Source organism: Phalacrocorax aristotelis, chromosome 5 (genome assembly GCF_949628215.1).
Source record: "Phalacrocorax aristotelis chromosome 5, bGulAri2.1, whole genome shotgun sequence".
Classification (NCBI taxonomy): Eukaryota; Metazoa; Chordata; class Aves; order Suliformes; family Phalacrocoracidae; genus Phalacrocorax; species Phalacrocorax aristotelis.
In genome coordinates this window covers 55,641,783-55,658,574 of record NC_134280.1, presented here as the reverse complement: position 1 = coordinate 55,658,574, position 16,792 = coordinate 55,641,783, and the positions used below count along the sequence as shown (strand labels likewise).

General features: G+C 39.7%; 1 protein-coding gene across 5 annotated transcripts in view; it reads right to left on the bottom strand.

Moving 5' to 3' along the window:
- Positions 1–16,792, bottom strand: part of ABCC8 (ATP binding cassette subfamily C member 8) — an 81,453-nt gene that overhangs the window by 34,148 nt on the left and 30,513 nt on the right. For all 5 annotated transcript variants that reach the window (XR_012660780.1, XR_012660779.1, XR_012660781.1 and 2 more), the window contains 6 exons: positions 12,117–12,157; positions 11,666–11,811; positions 6,460–6,565; positions 6,139–6,249; positions 4,208–4,283; positions 4,011–4,116 (listed from right to left, as the gene is read on the bottom strand). Coding sequence is in view for 2 of the 5 variants with exons in the window: in XM_075094669.1 (XP_074950770.1) it covers positions 4,011–4,116; positions 4,208–4,283; positions 6,139–6,249; positions 6,460–6,565; positions 11,666–11,811; positions 12,117–12,157 (586 nt within the window). In the remaining 3 variants the exon portion in view is untranslated. The remainder of the gene's footprint in view (positions 1–4,010; positions 4,117–4,207; positions 4,284–6,138; positions 6,250–6,459; positions 6,566–11,665; positions 11,812–12,116; positions 12,158–16,792) is intronic.

The window sequence follows — 16,792 nt, the reverse complement described above, 5'->3', positions numbered from 1 at the left end:
TGGAAAATCTGTGTGTTAAGTGGTACAAACAAAATCAAGGAAGAACAAAGTTTTTCATGCTATGAAGTGAACAGTCTCAGTAACTTTATGCAAGCACCATTTGCTTACAAATATACAGGAAGGAAACCCATACCTGCAGTTTAAAAGGTTGGTTTGAGGCAATTTCAAGTTTAGTCATAGTAAGCAATGACTGTATTTAAATTCAATTTACTGTAGAATTTGAGAGCACCAGCCAGCCACTAGGATCTTTATTCCAAAGGTCAGTGTACCAAGCAAAGCTTTTCCACAGTTACCTCACACTCTACTGGTCTTTAGTGACTGTGATCTCAGTGGTACCTTCTCCAAAAATCCATGAACCTGTTGCACATCATTAAGTAGCAACACATTCTTTACAGAAACTATCAAGGGGCTGAAATAGGGAATATCTTTTCCAGGCCTTCCATGCACAACACAAGGGCCCTGAACAACAAACGTCGGTTCCTGCTTCATGGACCACCCCGAAGAAGGCCAGGCATCCATTCTGCCAGGAAACACCCTGATAACTTGCAACATGTAGTATTTGTGCATGACAGCAACTCCCTCTCCTCCATGAGCCTGCGAGACAGGCAGAAAAGTGTGCAGCTGTCATAAGCCATCAACGTGGCTCAAGAAGCCAGGACCAGCCAGGATCCCTCATGGTTAGCACAGATTACCTGGGCTTACTGCAGGTGTGCAATTTAGCTCCCGTTTCTGCTCAGAAATCAGGGCCAAGTGCCGTGCTCACAGGGCATGAATGATTCTCAGAGTAACACGAGGTGCAGCAGTGCACAGCGATGTCCTGACTTCCACTGTTTACCATGTTCTTTTGCTCTACAGCCACAGGTGCCACAATTTTAGTATACAAGCATTGGTAGATCAATTCCCTGATCTGTGTTTCTGTTCTGTAGCCGGAAAAAATTAATTCTCTATTTGGAGTTTTAGCTCAGCCTTTTCAACCCACTTCCCACTTTGACTTTGTTTTATCCCTCCTTTCCTCCTTTTTCCTGGCAATTAAGGATGAATTTATCTCCTTATCAGTGTTGAAATGTCAAAGTAATGTAAGTTTGATAATGATGTCTAGATCTAATATTTTAAGGCATATGGATGTCTAAAGCTGCAAATATGTGCTGACTGAGATTTTCAAGCTTTCAGGTCTCTATTTCCAATTTATATAAACCAAAATTAAGTACTTGAATTTCTCTGAAAACTCCAGGAAACACATGTTTATAGACATCAATGCACTTTTTAGGCATCAAAAGAACTTTAAAAATAGTCATTTGATGAAAACAGTCAACTCCACATTGAAAAGAAGGAAATCTACCGTTAACAACCTTAACATATCTAGCTCTTCCTTCATATTATAAGGACTCTAGATTCACATGGGAGTATATATGCCCGGTTCAGAAACAAATTACATAATTGTGTTTGAGCAAACTGTTTCTCATTTAGGTCAATTCTCTGACATTTACTCCAAAAAGACTTATACTATAAACTGCTCCCTGCACTTGAACTGGGACTATTTGAAGTGAGATACTGCCCAGAAGACATTAGCATGGCATATACTATAATTATTTACTCAATAACCAGTCAAATCAATACTATTTACCATCTGTTCAGAATGTAAATAATGATTTCTCTATTGTTGTTAATCTCTAACCGTATTATAAAATATTTATGCTGAGATGCTCTCAGCCTGCTTTGGAGTGAGCCAGTGCTCACTTCTGATTAGCTGATTGCTAGCCCAGGAATAAATCACATTTCTTTTTAAGGTTTTGAAACAAATAATTTTTAGGAAGCAAATAAAGATGATAGAGCACTAGAGCATGGAGGCACAGAGGAGGAAAATGACTTGGTGCAAGGTTATCCATTAGACCAAGGGAAGGGCTAGGAATAGAATCCAGATTTCCTGAGTACTGAGTGACATGTCAGCAGGATGTATCCTTCTTCTTCATAGCTGTGACCTTGGAGGAAGGGAAGGGGAAGGAAATTTGGAATGAAATAATTCACGACTATTCTGTAATGTGAATGACTGAAGCCAAGCATTCATCTCATTGCAAAGAAAGAGCTGTAACAGGGATCTTTCTGATTTTGGTGACACATTCTATTGCCTGAGCTAAGGCTACGAGCTCTGGTGATTATGTGATAAGACCACTCTCCTTGAACCTGGGATAATGTTGCATGTACCTGGTCAGGCATTAGTATTTTCTTATCAAATTAAGGGTGCTTTCATCTGATAGCTTTACAACACAGGTGTGCAGCCTACACTGACTGCATCTATCATTCTGAATAGACCACTGCACATGGTAGCAGCTCTGAAAGATGAGACAAAACATAATCTGTCCCAGTGCAGGCAGCACTTAAAGTGCTAAGATTGTTTCAGCCACAAGCTGCCTTATACATATCTGACAGACAGCAAAGCCAATGTGATAACAGCTGAATTTTACCTTGTGGTACTTTGGCACATACAGAAGACATGAAAACCAGTTCTGACCTTTGCACTGTTGTGAAGCACATACTTCTAAACAAGTGCTATTAAAAAACACAGTCTGATCAGAACCATCAAATCATCTGTTTTAGTTTAGCATCAGACATTCAAATTACACTTCTTAATCACGTTACATCATCTGTAAAAAATTACAGCCTTGCTGAAATGAAATTAGTTCACCTAATAAGGCTACAGGGATCCAGCACGGTTCCTCACCATACTCTGATTTTCTGCTTAGGGAAGTATGTTTGAATGGATAGATCATTCTGAAACTTTGGCTTCTGTTCTTGTCTCCCTCACCAGCTGAAAGGGTCACCTTCCTACGTTTCATTTTCCCCACCTATAAGATAGGGAACCTTCCTTTGTTGTACTGTTACTATTAAAGTATGTGCAGTTCTGAGTGGTGTGACTGGCTTACGCTTGAAGGCTGGATATAAATAATATCTCTCTACAAACACTCAAGTAATTTGTGAGAATTGTTTGTCAAAATCAGTGCAGAACCCACTGGGTAACAATGACACTCTTTCCATCACAGTGCATGGATTTGACTTACGGTTGCACTGTTGTTCCTGCATTTCCAATCAGTTCGAAATAAAATTAATTGTTTCTCTAGGTTCTTCTATGATTTGTCAAGCTTTACCGACAAATAATTGTACTCCTAAAGGCAAAGTGTAGTCTGTATGGCTAGGAAGCCTAGTACTGTAAAATAAACACGCCAAAAATGTTCATACAGGTTGATCAGACAGCATTCTAGAGATGGCAGTAATTTACTAGAAACCACATACAGGAGTAGCAATATATTATAGCACCTGTCATTTAGTTCGCGGGCCAAGACACAAAGCCCTAGCAGTACAGCTGTTGGAGTTCAGTAGCATTCTTTCTCCTCCCTTCATAGCCAGTACAAAAGTTAGACACAAGTGTAATCTATAACTGGCTGTCAGAGTGCAGCTGCTGTATCCCCTTGGGAAAGGAGGGAAGGACGTGACTATCTCCCTCTTGTCAAATCAGGCAGGGTGCACTGGGGGAGTAACCTGAGGTCACTGCTACTTATGAAAAACTCTTCAGTTTCTCAGGTGCTAGACCAGTGCTGGGATGGAGCACACACCTAAAAGCACCTCCAGGGACCACTCCTGGTAAGCCGGTACCTCTTTACATTTCCATTCAACGACACAAACTCAGGCCTGAAAGTGCAAACAGCATTCTGTAGCAGCACAACACTCAAGCTAATTAATTCTGATTCCAAATTAGTTACGATTTCACCCAGGTTATGTTGCTGGAGTGCAGAACGCCCAAGTACAGCTATCTATTCCTACTGATGGAATAGCTAGCTTGTTTGACCTGGCTGGGTGTTTCTTCTGATGAGCTGCCTTACCACTTAGGGTAAGGTTTTTATCTTGACTGTACACATAACAAAATCCCTGACTCCACAAACAGGTTCCCAGGATAGATTTTGGCTTTTTTTCTGCATTACTACTCAACTCAAGCTTGAATTTTTAAATAGTACTACCTGCTCCAGAATACGTTCCCAGAGATCTTCTGCATCTCTCCAAGCACGGCTAGCAAGAGAGATGACTTACCGCAGCCAACCTGTCCTACAATCATTGTTAGCTGACCTGTGAGAGAGGAAGGTATATATAAGCTTCTGATTTACCAAATGCGTATGGAAAAAACATCTTATTCTGAATAACTGATGTCATTTTGTACCTTGGGGGATTCGAATATCAATGTTGGACAATGCTGGAGGACCTTCAGGTGTCCAAGTGAAAAATCCATTTGTGATCTATGCCAAGATGGAGAGAAATAAGAAACAGAAAACCAGCTTTAGAGCTGACTTCTTTTTTTCAACATCAGTCACTTCTGTTTTCATTACACTGAGCATAGGAACAGAGTTAGTCTTTGCTCAATGCAGGAAACAGATCTTCAAGTGACTGATTTTGTAAAGACCTGTATTCTGATGTGCAAGAATCTCTGAACTCAGACAAGCCCAAGAATTAGAAAATTACAGAAAACTCCTGAGGAAAAAGAAATTACTTTTTAGGGTTTCTTTTGTTTTGCTGTTTTTAAGGTGAGTACATGAAATAAATGAAATTATTATGACACAAATTATATACAGGGTCATGTTTTGCTCTCTGCAGAGCACTGTATGTCACCCTAGACACACTGCAGCATATACAGCAATTACACAGTCCAAATTCCAAGCAGATTTGCAGAACTTTCAACAGAAATTAGATGTTGCTGCCTATTACAGTATTTTCCCTTGTATTTCTGATATGATTCTCAGATAACCTAGGCTTTGCTAAATACAGAAATCTTTTCACTGAAAAAGACAAAAAAAAAAAAGAATAAAGCCTGTTCAGGATTTTAAATGGAGAAGATTTCCATGGATACTGTGAAAAATAGGAAACAGGAGACAATTTTAAAAGGCCTGTATTTATATAGGACCCTCTTCTCTCACTTTTTCAGAGCCACTGAAGCCTTCAAAGCCTTTCAGCAATGCAAGGTACAACATCTTTTGATCTGAGAAGAGTGGAACGGGACACTTTTATCCTACCCTGGAGAAAAAAAGTGATACTTTTATCTTGGGAAACAACCTGAAAAAATGAACAAAAGAAGGGGCAGTGTTCCTCCCTCTAGACTACTGAAGGCAGCCAGAGGATCATCTCTCAAAAAATGTCCCTTCATGGGCAATGAGCTGCAGACAGACAGCACTTGGTAACTGCAGAAATCCCCTGACCCAGGTGCCGCCAGCGACAACGATGTCAGCAGATGGAGCCAAAGATTACAGCTGGTCCTGGCTTTCTATTAAAGACCTTATAAATACGGTCTTTACAGAGTTTACTGCTCTGGCTGCTCCTTTGTGACAAACTCCTTCATTGTCACTCCAGGCTGTCTTTTGATCCAACATCCCGCCCAAAACCCTCTCTCCAATATTCCTCTTATTTTCCTGGAAGTCTATTCAAGAAGGATCCTGCACCAAAGCAGCATGTCAGATGACAGCCTCTAAAAAAAACCTGAAAGCACTGCCAGTTGTCCTACTTAGTCCCATGAAACTGAATTATTCATCTTCTTGTGCTGGAAATGCAAATGTAATAGCAGACTTCCTAAATAAACAGCATCATCACTATAACAACCATCAGGGTTTTTATTACTTCAGGCCATTTCTACAGCAAATCAAGACTATCAGTCTTCAAAGTGGCAGGGGTAATTCTATTTTTTTCTTCAAAAAAGTTAGGTCTTTGGAGGTTAGTTTTTAACTTCATCTTGAAAGGCTACTAGGAATTCCAAAAGGGGAAAGGAAGATGTATGACAAGATTCCTTCCAACCTGGGCTGTTCAATGTTTCAAGCTGGAAATTGTGGTTATGAGAACAGGGCTGATGACTTAAACACTTAAAATAGAGAATTGCTGAGTGAAATCTAGAGGAATATACACACATAATCACAACATAGAGGTCAGTAGTCAACTCTTAAAATGGAAGACTAGAAAAGAAAGGTGGAGGTTAATCTCTGACATGAGCAGAAGTGTCTGACCATTCACATCAAATACTGGTTCTTGAATTTGAAACTGCCATCAGAATACAAAAGTCACTATTAGTGAGCCATAGTAACAGTGTTATTAGAGTGACCTTCATATCACCTTTACACAAAAATCTTCTGCTTCTGTGATGTTAATGGGTCTTCTCATGTGAGAGCTGTAATTGTTCCAGTCCTCCCTGGCAGGCCTCTTGCGGTTAACAACTTTCAGTGGCTGTTTAAAATCAGAAAGACAGAAATAAGCAGTAATTGGTGGCAGTACCAGCAAAATGTCCTAAACACAAGCAACCATGTTATGACCTATACAGTTCAGGGTATTAAAAAGAGTTTTTGCAATTTTAGGTAGGAAATGGAAAAGTGAAAAATTTATTCTGGGTACAAATCACTCCAGCCGCTTAACCTGCAAACAAACAGCATTACTCACCACCGCCTGGTATTTGCTGTGATCATCTGCACTTCCTAGCTCTGAAGATTTATCATGCTCTTCTCCAATTTCTTCACTTGACAGGAATTCACTCAGTTTCTGCACACTGAAGGGGAAAAACAGAGTCACGCCTCAACCTGGAATGCAAAACTTTTGTCCACTACAATGTTTATTATGCAGCATCTGTGTTTAGAATTTCCACCACTGTCTGCTGTGTATTTTGTTTGTTTTCATTTTGTTACAGGCATATGAAAATGTGTAATGAGAAGTTACTGCAAAGAAGTTGACAAAACCTGCCCTGTTTTCTATTAATAGCTGAGATATTGCAATGGCTTGTGGAAACGCTTCTCAAGTCTTGCCTTTTCTGACACCACCAGAGAGATTACACGGAAGATTTTTTCAGGCATTTGGTGGGATGCAGACCAGCTACAACAGTAGCTCATTTTGAAGCCACATGCCGAAGTAGAATTGACATAATTTTTGTTAAAGTGTTGCACAGCCAGTTCTACTGAACAGGCTTATGAACGCAAGCAGTCTGATGAAATCCATACACCGTGAGCTAAATTCAACCAACTATGATGAAATACAAAGTGTATGAGGTAACATGATACAAGAATATGCCTTAACAGAACAGTGTTCAACAGATGAGATATAAAAGGAATCCTGACAACCAGGAACAAAGGAGAAGGCATAAAATCTTCACAAGCTGCTTAAGATCCAATTAGCTAACAGATAATGAGCCTTTACTGTGACATTTAACAGATCATGGCAACAATTTTATCTCTGCACCTGACTTTGTAAACTGTACGTCTAATCTACTCACAGGGACAGCAAATTAAATTTGTAAAGGAAGTGGATTGAATCATGAACTCAACATCAAATGGGCTCAATTAGCTGGAAATAAGTTAACCATCATTCTCCAAAATGATAAGTGTCAGAAGGCCTTAAGTTCCTAAAAATAAATTTATGGACAGGTACTGAAAAATTTATTTCAGTATTTAGCCTTAGGGTACTGGGGAGAAACAGGCAAACAATGTCACTGTAACATAGTGATACGTGGCTATCTGTTCGTATGCAAATCTTAAAAAAATAAGAATAAACCCCCCAGCATTTATTTTGCATTCCACTGCCAGGGGTTTCTTCTTCAGAAAGAGACTTACTTTCCTCTAAGAACTTCATGAGGTACCTGACTGGTGCCAAAACAGTGCTTTGACCAAGGTAGTACAGGACTGCCTAAGACAGACTCACTGTGCAGTTAGCACTTCTCCTGCAAGTAGCGACTGAAGCCACCTGGGAACTCACTTAGAGAGAACTGGTGCTGCAGTTTTACTGTCAGCCTGCCCACTTGCTCATGGCAGCTGAGGACCAGGAGATATATAGTGGGGTGAATTTCGCTAGAGCAGCTGCTGCAATCTAAGCAACTGAAAAAGGGCAGAATAACTATTTGCGATGGGAAAAGAGGAGTAAAAACTAATTCAGGCTCAATGATGGACCAAAATTCCTTAATGGGAAGGTCTATTTTCTCAAAAGAAGAAATTAGAAGCCCCATCACTAGAGATATTTATATCTATTTACACAAAGCTCTGGAAAACAGGGCTAGAAAAGATCTTACCTTTTTGTTCAGTGAACCAGATGTTTAAAAGAATATTTTAAATGTCTTTAAATGGACCAAATGATGGTTTAAATGCTGCCTATATGGAGTTGGTATGCAGCTGCACCTACATTCTCTATAGGAAAATTACACTGACATTTGAACTATTGCTCTGAAGATATAAAGAGCAGATAGAGAAGTCTCCTGCATATCTGCTCCAGGGTCCGGAGGGGAAAGAAAAGAAGACAGCAAACATATTCTTGGATTGTGCATACCCAAACAAGACCACACCTCTATTAAGCCATTCAACAGTTCGAGTTTTGCTTTTTGCTCTCTGGTTGTGTATCAAGGTGGCTGCACTCTAAGTGCCAAAACTTCTCTCTGCAAGTCCTCTGCCCAATGCTCTGATTAATTCTGGAATTGCTGCTCCTGTGGCAATTACTCAGGAAACACAGTATAGCTGTGAGGAAATCTTTTGTTAGAGGCAGCAACTCATATTTCAGGATGCCACACCATTCTACACTCTTAAAGAATAAAAAAAATATGCTCTCTGCAGAGCTCTCGCTGACATCGCAATTTCACCAGTAATCCAACGCCTCCACAGGGGAGGCTTATTTTTAAGCCACAGAATAGACGTATTGATTAAAACATGGTTATTTGCACAGCTGACTGAAAAGGCGGTTTCATATTAAACACAGTAAGATACATAATGCCACTCTCGCTACTTGACCTTTGCTGATGGAAAATTGTACACTGCACCCTTTGTCCTTGAAGGCCTCATGTTTAAGAAATACATCAGTTGGCTGCCCAGTTTTAATTTTCAATGGCACAAACACTCTACATATTAAAAAAACTTTTCAAAGAGATAACAGAATTTCTCACCTTCCTGAAGACTTTCAACACTTCTGCCTCTCAGAAGCGAACGCCCTAGCCCCATAACTTGGAAAGTTTGCAGGGACCCTAAGTCAAACAGAAGCTTTAAATCTGTTTTACCATTGGAATCACACAGTTGTTCTGATAGCATTAATGACAGTCCATGAGGATGCTTTGCAATTGGGCACGTGTGTAATGATTAAAGATACCAACAAGTTTATTTGTGGAGATTATTTTCCTTAACAGCATCTGGCATCAGGGACTGTAGTCAATATTAACAGAGCAGGGGTTGTGAAGTGCCTGACATATAAAGCCAGTAACACCCTCTTAGTATCCTTTATGTGCTGGTTTCATTGCTGGATCATCTTCTGCTTTGCTTAGTTTCTATCTGTACAGGAGAAGCTGTCATGTACGCTTGCTAAAACCAACTAGAATATCTCAGCCTAAAGAAAGCTGAAGTACAGTTTTATCAAGGTTTATTAGGTTACCTTTTCCTGATCTTACCAATCAGCTACTTATTAGCAGGAAGGTGTAACAGCAGGGCACAGTTATAGCAAGTAAACAAGAGTTGTGCTTACTTGACACTACCATAGCTTTCTAACAGCTGTCTGTGTTTTCACATTTACAAAACTATTTAAGCAAGCCTGTATTTGCATGGGCTGAAAATATCTAGCACATGATTCCAAAATATTGCACTGAAGGATGGGGTACTCAGAAGACACATCTGGAGTAGCACCAGCAGCACTATGGAGCAATGCACTCTGGAACACTACCTGGGCTACTGTGATACAGCCAGCCAGGAAGACAGGGATCATGTCAACTTTGTTACGGAGTTTGAACCAGGGGATTCTTGTCTGCACTACAAAGAGCAGGGCAATAGCCTGCTAACAAGAAGATAACTACAGAATAACTCATGAAGAACTGCTGGCTACAGAAAATTAATACTTGGTTGAAACTAACTGCTTCAGAATTGCTCCTGCAGCATTAACAGGCAACCAATTCATTTACAAAGAAATCCTCAGACAGGCCAAAATAAATGCCCGTTACCAATGCCAGTGTGGGCCCCTAGATACACTGCTGGCTGCAATCATAGTGTGACAATTTGCCATGGCTCTAGGGACTACCACAGTGGCTGTAAAACATTTCATGAAGCCACTGATGCTCTCAGATTTCACACTTGTTAGGAGAGAGGACACAGCTGTGACTTTGCACTGTCAGGGAATTTCAAAACAGTGACAGCAATCTCAGCCTCCTGCTGTAGTCTCCTGTCCATCTCCAAAATGACACAAAGGCAGTTAAGGAAGGGCTGGTGTCTAGTATCTGTCCCATAGTTTAGACAAGGTCTTAAGACAGCTATATTAGAGATCACAAAGAGGTCCTAATAAAGTAAGAAGCCCAAATTCTGTCTTCCTCCCCATCCGTCAGAGTTACACCACATATGAAAACCATTAACAGGGTTTGTTTTTTTTTTTTTAACACAGATCTGTTGATACTTAAAGTAAAACTCCCAGTAAAACAACAGTTCTACAGGTTCAGTTTTTGAACACTCAGACTAACATGTTGATAAGAAAGTAAAAATTCATCAAGTCTGGAGCAGATATTTACTGTCGTGGTTTAACCCCAGCTGGCAATTAAGACCCACCCAGCCGCTTGCTCACTTCCCCTGGAGTGGGATGGGGGAGAGAGATCAAAAGGGTAAAAGTGAGAAAACTCATAGGCTGAAACAAAGACAGTTTAATGAGTAAAGCAAAGGCCGCGCATGCGAGCAAAGCAAACCAAGAAATTAATTCACTGCTTCCCATCGGCAGGCAGGTGTTCAGCCGTCTCCAGGAAAGCAGGGCTCCATCACACGTAACCATTACTTGGGAAGACAAACGCCATCACTCTGAACATGTTTCCCCCTTCCTTCTTCTTCCCCCAGCTTTATATGCCGACCATGACGTCATATGGTATGGAATATCCCTTTGGCCAGTTGGGGTCAGCTGCCCTGGCTGTGTCCCCTCCCAGCTTTTGCTTACCCCCAGCCCACTCACTGGTGGGTGGGGTGAGAAGCAGAAAAGGCCTTGGCTCTGTGTAAGCCCCGCTCAGCAACAAGGAAAACATCCCTGCGTTATCAACACTGGTTTTAGCACAAATCCAAAACATAGCCTCATACTAGTTACTACAAAGAAAAGCAACTCTACCCCTGTCAAAACCAGCACACTTACCCTCACACTTAACAGTGATTTTTATGGGGTTTTGTTTGTTTGTTTATTTGTTTAAGTCTAACTCTCCACCTACATGCAACCCTCAGCCTGAGGTCAGAAGGGTGGAGGCTAAGCACAGCCCAAGAGATACACGCTGAAACACATGTACTTTTGTGATTACCTTTTCCCCTTCTACAGGCTTGATGGAGGGAAACATTTAGGTAAGTTACAAAACTGAATCTTCAGTAAGTTTTCACTCCTTTCTTGTTACCACCTACATGTTGCATGCAGTACCAGTATAGCTCAACCCATTCTACACAATGAAGTACTAGCCGTGGACTACAAAATATTGGTTGTGACAATTGTATCAGCAAGGAACTTGGCCCACATGCTACAACCAAGGGAACCCTGCGAGGTAAAAAGTTGCGAAGAAATTAATAACAATGGATAAATAACCACCACACTATTTCTAAACTTAAAATTGGAAAACAAGCAATAGACACATTCTCAAAAGTTGGAGAGGTGTTATCAAAGATATTAATTTTACGGTTCTCACCTTACTAATGCCTTGACAGTGGATCTAACCACACTGGAGAGCAGGAACAATGGAGACACGAGAATATGAAACAGCGAGATGGAGGCAAATGCCACAGACGGGGAGAAGTCAGCCTTTCTTGTCAGATGAGCATGGACCACAAATGTCTACAAAGAGACAGATATCATCATTATCAGTGTTTTGTCGTAGAGAAGGAAATGCACAAAGACTTCATATTTCATGAGCATTTAATTCACAGAATCTTAATTTATACTCTATTAACAGTTTGGGGGAGTGCTGCATACTCTCGGCTGCATCTGGTCACAGAGAAGTGGGCATTTTTCGTTCTCTCCCAGAGGAATTGCAAGCGTGTAGCACGTTTGCATCCTGTCCTCTTCCTTCCTCATTTCCACATCGCTGATACTTGAAAATACAGTTGCAATTAACACTAATTAGAAAAGTCCATACTTACTATAAGTACAGCTGCAATTGGTATTGCTGCATTCATAAAGACTGTGAAGGAAAACACGTAGGAACATTTAGAAACAATTTCCATTCAGACATGTTAAATGTTAAAATACTACTAGCACTGGTTTACAATGGTATTTTCTATGTTTAAGACAGGAAAAATGTGCAACTATCTACACACATCAATACTTTGTTTTAAAATGCCTACAGTTTACTTATCTACACATCATCAAGCAGAACCCAGCAGCACACACTAGAAAGAGAAGACTAATCTACTGGTTTTGATCTGTGATCAGCTCACACGCAGCTCAGGCGAGGGATGCTGCTGGTCTCAGCCTCACGACAGGCAGATAGGCTGAGCTGGTACAAGGTCTAGCGGGCGACTTGAGTATATGGCAGTAAGAGGAAAAGGAGACTCACTGCTGGCTGCACACCTGGCTCTGCCCCATCCCGCCGCCCAGTGGCATGACCTCCTGGGAGAGCCACCAGCACGTACGTCAAGCTGTGACTACTTCTGGGGCATCACTTGGGAGGTACAGGGCTTTGTGGCCCCCACAGGTTTTGGGAAGCAGTTCAAAGGGTAAGGGATGGTTGGCAACCCTGCATTGTATTGTTGATTTAGTTTACTCTTTTGGAGGATTTACTCATAACTACTCCTGCTTTGTCAGGCTTGGCTACTTTGTGAATGTCCTCGGGAGCTCGATGCAGGTACTAATGGTACCTAAATGCGGTACAGCTTTGATTTCAGCTGGGCCTTGAGTTATTAAAATGCAAACAATGAACCAGTTTCCTCCCTGGCCTTGAACAGTGTCTGTCTTGGTGCCCTGGTTTCCCTCACTATAGTAACTCATGCACTATAGCATTCAGAGGTTATTAAACAGATAAATGGGGAGAAGCAAGAAAACACCGTTTCTCTCTTAAATTGGGCAGGAATATGGGTTAAGAATGCAATAACAACCAGTTGTCCATTTGGGAGCTTGACTCAGAACCAGAGCTATGATCACCCGACACATCTGTCCCCTCTGTCGCAACCTGAGAATATTGTTTAATCATCACCTTTTCATTTTGATCCTGTCTCAACTTTATTTTATGAAATAAAAATTCAGAGAAAGAATACAGAATCTATAGCTAAAATAGAATTAAAAGATCAGTGCACGTGTAAGACACAAGAAAGAGGCTAGCTACCTTTTTTTTTTAACATATGCCTGTCCTTTCTTCCTACCAGGTATAGCCAATGTTCAGGCAGTAAAAGCACTTCCCGGTTACTTCATCTGAAGTGGAATGTCATCATTTGACCCACAAATACTTCTGGTTGACTGTTTGGCCATCCTTTTCTGGACATAAACCTCCTAAATAACTTAACATACTGTAAGATGTTCCTTTTTCCTACGTTTAGATGATCTTTAATGAATCCAGTAACACACTTGTAAAGTCTGTACTCAAGCTTAAATAAAATAGCTGTGTTATATCATATAGCTCTAATTCCTTGGGCAGAGGGGAATATTTGAAAACATAAGTACATTTGTGTATATAATTCCAAAATAAAGCCTTAGCCTTTGAAAAACTAACATTTATTAAAGCGCATAAATTCATAGTTTACTCCTCCCCCTAGGGAAAAAAAATCATATATTTTTTCTGAGGAAGATATTTTTTTCTGTGTTGGAATACCAAACAGCTTCAGTTCAGACTCTCATTTCTCCTCAAGATTCTACTTCCTGCCCAGTTTTCACACTTTGTATAAACTTGAGGTATTTATGGCGCAGAAATTTTTTTTCAAATTGAAACTTGCTGCCTGCAACTATGGACTTCTTAATTCTATTAAATCCTTGTATTTGCAAGTTGCCTTTGAGACTGCTGCAGTACCTGAGTTTGGTTTTTTTTTTTTGAACGAATCTGATGAGGGAATCTAGGAAAGCTGATAAACTTCTCAGAGATGGATCCTGCTCTTCTGCTGGCTACCGTATGAGATGATACCTGTCAAATATGACACTGGATGGGTAAAATATACTGTAGGGTTGGCAAAGCCCACTACAGTTAAGGCAGCTAGGGCCACTTGGTGGCTCCCAAGAAGCTGATCTGAATTTTGCTATTATGTGAGATCACAAGTACAGCCAAGGACTTCACTTCAAACATCATCTTTCAGGCAAACAAATAAGGGCTTATTGAACCACGGGAATTTTGGGGTTGGGTTTTTTAATTTTTATTTTTTCAATTATGCAAGTGTCCAGAATAATAAAATGTTTAAAAAAATAAATTTATTTTGCAGCTAAGACTTTTGGTTTAGTTAGATTTGGTCAAAAGTACTTTGTTACTGGAAAAAGGCAGACTGAAAACTGTATATTTTAGGGTAGTAACTACTGTTATTTTCCTGTGAGAAATCCTGGAGTTACTTTGCTTCTGACAGATTAGGTAAAAATTCCTATAAATAGGAAAACCACTCCTTTCTTTCTCTAGCTTTCCTGAATATATAGTATATACTAAATCCTGTAAAACTGCATATAGACTAATCTTTCTCATCAGTATAAAAAATATTACATAGGAATCTTCTTTGCTACAATTAAAGAACTTGCTGTCAAAATTCAAAAGGTATCACTACCAACTTTGCAACCCCACTTTGGATATATTTAATTAAAATCATAGGAAGAGCTAATTTCTATAACAGCTCTTTTAGTACACATGAACAATTCCATATACATACAAACTGGATCCAGGCACACGGGCAAGGCAGATGAGATCCAATTTCCATGTGGTCTTGAAATGGAATTTTCTTGCGGTCTAGCCAACACTGCCCTGAGACTTGTAGGTGTATCTTCTGTAATCCAATGTAAATCTATTCCTCATGAATAGAAGTAGCTCCAACCACATTCTTTCATTCATACTAACAGCTAAGTGTATTTAGAAAAGAATTCCAGAGTCTATTTAAAACTGTATGTCAAAAAAGTACATATAAAAATCTCATTTCTGCTTTCTTGTTCTTCTAGGAAGTGTCTGCCTTTGTCTTGATCAATAATACATAAAACCTTGGTCATCTCCTTCCCTTTTCATTCTTTTTTTTCTTAAAAAAAATGAAATCATGTTCACTGTAATATTAGCAAACACACTTTGTGCTGATTATACCTGTCACTCTAATTATACTTATGGTAAGAAAAAAGGCAAGTTCTTCTGTATCTACATTCCCTTTTTGGTCTGCTAGACTGCAAGTTTGTAGAGATCAGTGTAATTTCTGCTGAAGACAGAGGGCGTAAGGAACTCCTAGGCCAAAACTACAGGAACCCTTTATAAGCCAAAATGATATGCAACATCAACATAAAAAAGCTGCACTGGTTTACCCCAGCTAAGAAACTGATCTACTGTATCTTACATACACATAAATATCACACATAATACAAAACAAGAATGTAAATGCAATCACCAAATGTTTCCAGAAACATCACTAAGTATTTGGAATTGTTTTTAATAATATGTGTTATTTACATTGCTATTTCTTTATGGAATAGTCAGTATTCTTGGACAAATACACCTTTTCCTAGCTGTTACTGTGAGGATTTAAAATCAAATAAGCCTCCACAGCTCCTTCAGTCCTACAGCTGAACCTGTGGCTCTGACTATAAATAGATTTTAATGTCACATGAAGTGCAAACACAGGGAGCCCATCTGTGTTGATCTGGGTGTAGGATGAAGTTTCCGGTCACACAATCTACTCCACCTAAATTCTGTTTTATGTCAAAATGGAAACTACTCTTAAAGCACAGAGAGCTCAGGATCCCCAGAGAAAAATTCTGGTCTCAGAAGTCAAGGAAAACCTCAACTTACTGTCAGTTAAATTCAGTGAGATTGGGATCTTTCCCTCAGAGCGCATCACCTATGTGATCATTTGGCAGGGAAGAAAGTCAGCTGCACATCTCTCGGGCAAATGAAATCACAAAATACTAACCAGACTGGAAGTTATTTTCCTAAGAGGTAGTCTTCCTTAGTCTAGAAGCTATATGTGCAGGTCATTTGTGGCATTTGAATACTTCTCACTAGAATTTTCCATTTCATTAATATCTTACAGATTATATGAACAATATTCTTCAGTATGTCTTTACTAATTATTTCTAAAGTATTACAATAGCAATATATAGGTGTTGCATATGATCTCCTCAAATACAGAGTTCAATTGGCCCTAGGTCTTTTTAAAAGGATAAAAGGATAAATGCCTTAAAGCAGCTTGAAAGATAACATGTGACAAAAGCATCTGGCTATGAAATCATGAAATTGCCAGGTTTCTCATGTTTTCCCTTTCTGGGATATAGAAATGATCTTAAGAATCACTTATTTTTATAAGAAACCCACATTTTGACTAAGAAAGTGTAAGTACCTTCTGTTGGACCTTCAATGCAAAGACAATTCCTGTCATATATTATGATACACTGTATTGCGCAAAATGCTGGAGAAAAAATAAACACAGAACAAAACAAAGAAAAAAAAACCAACACATCAACAAAGGCTTCTTCCTGAAGCTATGTTATAGAGGAGAATATTTCTGGCTAAGGGTAGCCTGTGAAAAACTTGTCCCTTAAAAGCTTTATCCCAGAAAAGTTAATGCTATGAAGTATTAATCTTGACATTTTCTTTTAGGCCTATTTCCCATTCAGGCAAAATTCTACTGAATTAAATGGAAAGTCTGACTAAATGGAA